The 7,353-nt window shown below is 35.2% G+C and overlaps 1 protein-coding gene across 1 annotated transcript; it reads right to left on the bottom strand.

Moving 5' to 3' along the window:
• Positions 1-398: 398 nt before the first annotated feature.
• On the bottom strand, positions 399-6,941 carry LOC125788843 (zinc-alpha-2-glycoprotein-like). Its single transcript, XM_049472720.1, has 4 exons — positions 6,818-6,941; positions 2,989-3,255; positions 2,136-2,423; positions 399-829 (listed from the first exon to the last, which is right to left on the bottom strand). The coding sequence occupies exons 1-4, from the start codon at positions 6,882-6,884 to the stop codon at positions 399-401; spliced, it is 1,053 nt and encodes a 350-aa protein (XP_049328677.1). The 5' UTR covers positions 6,885-6,941.
• Positions 6,942-7,353: the final 412 nt, after the last annotated feature.

Here is a 7,353-nt window from a genome sequence, read left to right as displayed (position 1 = left end):
TACCCATAAAGTTTCGTTCTGTCCTTGCTGGATATGAACGCGCTTTATCACAGTACCCTTTCTTGAAAATAAACTAAAATTCTGATACTTAAGAAAATACTAACTAAGAGAGCAAAAAAGACCTGTAATAAAGCAACTCTACTCACTGAGTAATTTAAAACAGGGGATTGAGCACAAAACCACCACCACAGCCACAAAGACCAAAACTCCAATATATAAACCCAGAGAGCTGTTCTTTGCGCAGTTACTGCATCTTCCATCTAAAAAAACACAAACAAAAAAAAGGATCAGTAAAACTGACTTATATATACTGATCTACAACGGATGATCATTAATGGTTATAAAAAGGCCGTAAACAGTACAGAGGGTTAGATGCATATTAAATTAGGACACGTACACTAGGTTGTAGCTAATGAGTTATCTGATTTAGTGAGTCGTACGTGTACATAAAACATATAACACATAAAGGATCTCTTCTTGCTATCCACACTGACTTCTGTGTGTAGCAGCATCCACACTTGAGGTATCTCATAGTTATAATTACCCCATTTTTCAGTCATTGGTTTTTGGAGGGTGCGGTGTGTCACAAAACACGTATAATCTGCTGAATCATCTTCCTGTATCTCCACACTCTTCCTCAGCTGGTAGGTTCCATCATCATTGGGTTTAACTCCAGAAGATGTGATCAGATGTTCAGGAAAGAAAGTGCCGAACTTCCTCATCCTCATCTTCACATTTATGGGGTAGAAGTGTGTGGTCATACAAGTCAGTATCAGCTTGCTTGTGTCTTTCATAGACTTCTTTGCGAACATGTAAACATCAGGTGGAGCTATGGGAAAAAACATAGTGTAAACACCAAATTTACACATTACAATTTACATTTATTACACTCAGTGTGTAAAGTTTAAGGTGAATTATTTTGAATTCACTGAAAGCAGCTGTCTGTATTATTTAGTGTCTAAGCAGAAGCATTTCTGAGTGGAGAAGAATATGGATAAAATATTGTGTTTAATGGTACCAGTGTGCTGAAAGCACCATCCCTGCTAATCCTAATGTAATATAATCATTCTAAAAACTGGGGTGTTGGGACTCTTTTCGCTGGAGTTCTTCTTCATCTGGCCACTTATTATTCTGGTACTTACGTCATACAGACAGCCTCTAAAAGAGGATCCGGCTCAGTTTTACTGAACGCGAGCGGCTGGTGGAGCAATGGAGACTTCAGAAGGGGAAAATTAGAGCTCAGTAGATCATTCACTCATAGTAAAACCAAAGAAACGAAGGAGTGAAGATTCTGACTGAGTGCTCTCTCTCTCTCTGCCTGAACATAACCTGGAATCGTATTCATTCGCTCTGAAAGGAGACCGCATCACACCCGCCCAGTTTAAAATGATTCTTCCGCATGCTCGGTGCAATTACACATTCTCAATGTGTAATTGCACATTGAGAATGTGTAATAAATCCCCTAAATCCCAAAACTTACGGACATTAGCTTTAATTTAAATGTGTTTATAAAACATGTATTACAAAAACAGATGGATATAAATACTTTGTTTTGAATTACTTAACTTTGGGGATCATCATAGTACTGTCAAAACTTCTGGTGACCACGTGTTTTTCCATACTATCCTGTTTTCTGTCTGGGTCATTAGACTCCATTTTCATGGACTTTCTAATTGTATATATCATATTTATGGCTGTCCATCTCTGCTGTTATCTTCAGCTGTTACATATTTCCTGACAAACCAGTATCATAACCATAATGTATCCAAAACACCTTCAGTTTAGTTTTCTCTGAGTCTCAAGCAAGAGGAAAGGCTTGATATTATTTAATATGGAGCTAATTATGGTTTTCTTTAGCAAAAGTGAAAAGTCTACTTCAGCATTTTTGTATTGATACAATGATACGTATATTTTAAGCTTCACTTCAATATTCTCAAGAAATTAATGAAAAAAGGAGAATATAATGTATTAATGACACTATATAGCTGGGGCAAAGCCTGATGTGAATGTACTGGATTGGGGTGTCAGTTGGCTCTTGTGTCTATGATGCACATTGTCATATTTTATTGCACACTGCTAGACCTGAGTTCAAAGCTATCATGAGATAACAATATTAGTTAAAATTATTGACATACCCTGACTTGGTTTGCTCTCAGTAGTATTGTATTGTGAATACATTTTCAGCAAATCTTCACACTCCCTGCACTGTTTAACAGCTTTCTGCTGAAGGTAGGAATTCCACTTTTCTTCCAGATCTCTGTTCTTCTTCTTCTCTGGGGTTAAAAACCTTCCAGAGTCAGAGTCAAAATGAATTAGATCTTCTCCATCATAACCATATGCATTAGTAGTGTTTAATATCGTCAGAGAGCCGTCAGAATGCAGTTCACCCTCACAGCCGTATATCCACTGAAGAACATGACCGTCTGAAAGTGTAGAACAGATAGATTAGAATTTATCACAGATCTGACAGTGCAGCTGACCATTCACACAGTTCTCATTCTCACCAAAAGAAGACAGCATACTGACACAGAGAGCACATCCCTACAATCTTACATTTTTAAATAACAGTGAGGCCAATCCCTTTATTTCTGCTGTAGACTGAAAACATTTGAGTTTGAGCTGAGTAGGAGACAAAAGATTAAAATTTCAGGTGGACCTACATAGTATCGATATGGGGGGTTGAATACAAATGCATGTCACCCTTTTCAGATTTTATTTGTAAAAGAAATTGAAAAACATATATAATTGTCTTTTGGGTGTAACATGAAATATATAGAAAAGTTAGTTATTTTGATTATTTTATCAGTAATGAGATAATTGTTCTGAGAGATTTTTGTGGCCTTTGAGTTAAAGCCATAACTGATAGCTGATTATTCAGAGCTGAAACAATTACAGTTAATAACAATCATGCAAGCAAGATATAAAATATACACCCCGCCCTTTCCTCTAAATTAAGATAATGGTATAAAGTAAAAACAGTATTCTTACCTGACTGAAAGTGGCCAGAGGCTTTCATCTGAATCTCCAGAAGCTTGTTTAATAGTTGCCTGTCATGCTTCAGTTTGTCAGTGCTTCTTGCACAGTCAAACTCCGACAAGTGCTTCAGCCAGTCCTGTTTAGGAGTTCTGGATTCGTCTGTGCTGTTGTAGAAGAAAATCTGTCTGCCGTCCAGCAGCGTCACAGCAGTGCAGTCGTAAATGTTATAAACTGAATATTTGGACTGCATTGTGTAGAGGTAATACACAGAGTGCTCATCTGCAGAGTAAAACAGAGGGTAAATCAATGGTTTTCTTAAAGGAACAGTTTGCAGTTCAATTTCCGAACACTGGAAAAAGTTGTTAACTTCATACACCCCACTGTCACGTATGAGGAGGGTGGACGTTAGAGGTGAGCGGATTGATCCAAATATCGATAATATCGATACCAACGCTGGTATTGAACAATACTCGTGTAAAAAGATCGATTCTCAAGCTTTTTTTTCTCTCCCGCACGCACTGTTGAACATGCGTATTCATCAGAGTCTACTGTCTATAAGAGTAGCACTGCGTCCCCATTTTATTGTATTTTATTGTATTTTCTATTTTATTTTTTATATTGTGGCTGCTTCTTTTCAATCTCAAAAAATATTTATTTTCCTAATCTTAAGGGAAATACTGTTTTGATACAGTACCATTGTTTCTAAACAAAAATATTGATTGTGATATTAAAGTATTTTTGTCATGAACAATGTTTGGCAAAATTCTATCCTAGGTCTTTTGTATCCTTTGGATCTATGCAGCTTAAAATATTAAAAAGTATCGGTATTGATATCGGCAATACTGGCCCTGCATTTACTTGGTATCGGATTAATACCAAAATTCCCAGTATCGCCCACCTCTAGTGGATTTAAGTGCAGAATTATTATATTTCAATTCATTTAACAAGCAAGACAAATAAAAACAAAACAGAAAACAAACATGGGTAATTCAAAAACTAAGAAAACAGAACTTGATAAAGACTTTAAGAACACAAGGTTACAAAAGACTCGACAAGCAAACACTTATACAAAGGGCTATTTATACACAAGGAGGGTGAGGACAGGTAATGAGGGAGCGGGGTTACAAACAAGCCACAAGGTGAAAACACTAATGGCTAGGGCGGGGCTAGAGCGTAGACAGGACCATGCAAAGCACATGGAGTACAAAAACAAAACAAGGAAAACAGCAACAAACACAAAAGCAGGACAGAAACTAAAAAAATACAAGACACAAAAGGCTAAAGGTGTGACACACACCTGCCGCTCCCCACACTCCAGGATCACGTGAGATTGACACACAAGTTTTAAGGCTAAAGCCCACACAGTTTTCCATTATGTACAACACAGTTTTAATAAGAAAATACCCACCAAAGCTCTGCTGACATGAGCTGCCTATGCTTAAACTCAGCGTGTTAATACTGATGATACATCTTGATCATGTTATTACAGAAAATATAATGACCCTTTTTAAATAGGCATGGTAATTTACAGTAAACTAAGTAACTAAGTAAACTAAAGTGTTTATTATTTTCAAATAAAAAAATAATAATAAAATGAGTCACTAATCCTTATTGTGATGAACATCACACTTCCCTGCTAACTGAATCAGACCAGCACATGCCCAACTAACTGACTTAGCGGCAGGCTCTTCAGGGGCCGGTTGCACCAGTTGTGCGTAAGTTCAGACGTAGGCTAGTTGTCACGTAAAAATCAGTGTTATATAAGACTATAATACTTTTGACAGTGTGCCAAGTCCTGCTGGAAAATGAAATCCACATCTCTATAAAAGTTGTCAGTGGCAGAGGTTCAGCATGAAGTGCTGTAAGATTTTGTGGGAAAACAAAACTTTAGACTTGATAATAAACCACAGTGGATCAACACCAGCAGATGACATGTCTCTCCAAACCATCACTGATTGGTGGAAACTTCACACCAGACCTCAAGCAGCTTGTACTGTATGTCTCTCCACTCTTCCTCAAACTGACCCCAAAGAACACTGATGTGTACAACATGTGTACAGGACACTGTAAACATTTCATCGTGTTCATTTATGTTTACCCAGTTTTCCCCGTTCAAATAGGAAAAGTCATTAAAAATATATTTATCATTTATTTAAAGACGTTAAACCAGGGGTGTCCAAACTTTTTTTGTTGGGGTTATTTAATATATATAAGTCACGGGCCACAGACTCTGTAATAAAACAAATAATGAAATAATACTTTTTTAGGTATAGATATAGATATATATAGATATAGATATTATTATTATTTTTTTGTATACTATAAAAGATAGAGAGGCTTATACAGTTAATGAAAGATTGTACAAGCAACATTTGCGTCTATATATTTTTTTCCTATTACAAAATATTGATATTAATTTTGATGGTACAACCATACAGCCTGAGCGAATGCCTGGGTTTTATTTGATGCATGGCGAAAGCAGTAAAAGCTCCATGTATTGATCAATCGTAGTGCGATGCATATGGATATTTTTTTTTTACATACTTACATACATAATTTGAAAGATAATACTTTGAAATACATGCAAATTTGTTACTTGCTGTGAACATAAACGTGTTTTTGTCACGAGAATGTGTAACCATTCTCACAATCATGCAGCATTAATGCCCGCGCTGATCTGCATGCCTTATACCACTCAAAAAACAGCTGCTTTTTATACATAGATGCTTATACTGATTATAATATGGATAATTTAATTGCTCTGTGACAATCTAACATGCACACTGGAAGTGACACATATTTAATATAATAACAAATGTACATTTATATATTGTGAACTCCACTGTAAATTAGGGTTGTGCCATATCATATCATACTCAATAATATTGCCAATATTTTTGAATATTGTGGTATTTTTGAATATATGGTGGAATATATACTAGAGACTGTCCAGTATCATTTATTTTACTTTAATCCTGGATATACGGAGATATTTGGAGTGCATTATTATTAGTATCATGACATTCTGGATCACTTTCTATTACAAATCTGATAAAATTATTTTATTTTTTAGTATCTCAGTCAGGGGTGTGCCATATCATATTTTATGCAATAAAAGAATTAAAATAAATGAATAAATAAACAAATCAATTCATATCGCCAAGAGTATGTTATCTCGAAAATATTATGAAATATCATGATGTTATTTTAGGGCCATATTTCATACCCCTAGTGTAAATATTTAAATATTTAGTGTAGTCTAACTAAATTGTTATTAATTATTATTGGTGTGTTACATATATATATATATATATATATATATATATATATATATATATATATATATATATATATATATATATATATATATATAACAACATAATAAAGAAAACAATAAAAATATATAAAATATGTCAAATATATCAACATTCACAACGATGATCTTCTCAGATCAAGCTGAACCAAAGTGAAAGTAACAGGAATACGGAAAAAGGGAACAAGTAAATATTTAGTAAAATCACACACAAACACACAGGCACACACTTACAACGTACCTGCAAAGTGATAAAGAACATAGAACTGCGGTAATGAAACTAAAACGGTATTGAAAGTCATCAAAATACCTTTACCAAGCTCCCCTACGACATACACTACTTCTAACTTCTAGGCTCTACATAATGACATCACTTCATTCTGTGTTATATTAGTCGTATTGATACAAACTGTTACCTATTATAAACGAAATGTATTAAAATGCTATAAAATAATAACACAACATGCAGAGCTGAAAGTGAAAGTAACTTCTCAAACAATATCCTTACCGATTTCCCCTAAAACTCACCTCCAAACGAAGCCAGAAGAAAAGCAGACAGCAGAAAAAAAGCTAAACCTTCTTTCCTGGAAGTCATTACCTCCTCGCATTGTTATAAATACATAAAATATCCCATTGCGCACTGAGGAAACTACACACGGGAAACAAAAGTACTGATGGTTTCTGGGGTGGTTGACTCATTTGTCGCATTGAACGAGTCGATTCTTTGATTCGGCTCCCCTAAGTGAACAAAAGCTGAATCATGTATCTGAACTGAACTAAATAAAGTTATAAATATACATATAAGATACTGTAGATAGATACATGCAGATATTTCTGCTTCTTATGCTTTTTCTTCTGTTTTTTTTTTTAAATAAGTGTAGAAACTGACTTAGGATCTGAAAGAGTCGACTCTTACTGATGATCTGAGCCAATTCATGTTCCGGTACGTGGGTTCCGGGTGTTGTGTCGAGCTGTGCTACCTTGTCAAACCGTGCTACCGTAGTGTTTATTTACCTGTAAAAATACAATAGAAGCACCGTGTTAAAGCATGTTCCCAGTAGAAG

This window comes from Astyanax mexicanus, unplaced genomic scaffold (genome assembly GCF_023375975.1).
Source record: "Astyanax mexicanus isolate ESR-SI-001 unplaced genomic scaffold, AstMex3_surface scaffold_31, whole genome shotgun sequence".
NCBI classification, from domain to species: domain Eukaryota; kingdom Metazoa; phylum Chordata; class Actinopteri; order Characiformes; family Acestrorhamphidae; genus Astyanax; species Astyanax mexicanus.
The sequence above is the reverse complement of the archived record's forward strand: the minus strand, read 5'-3'. Positions and strand labels throughout refer to the sequence as shown.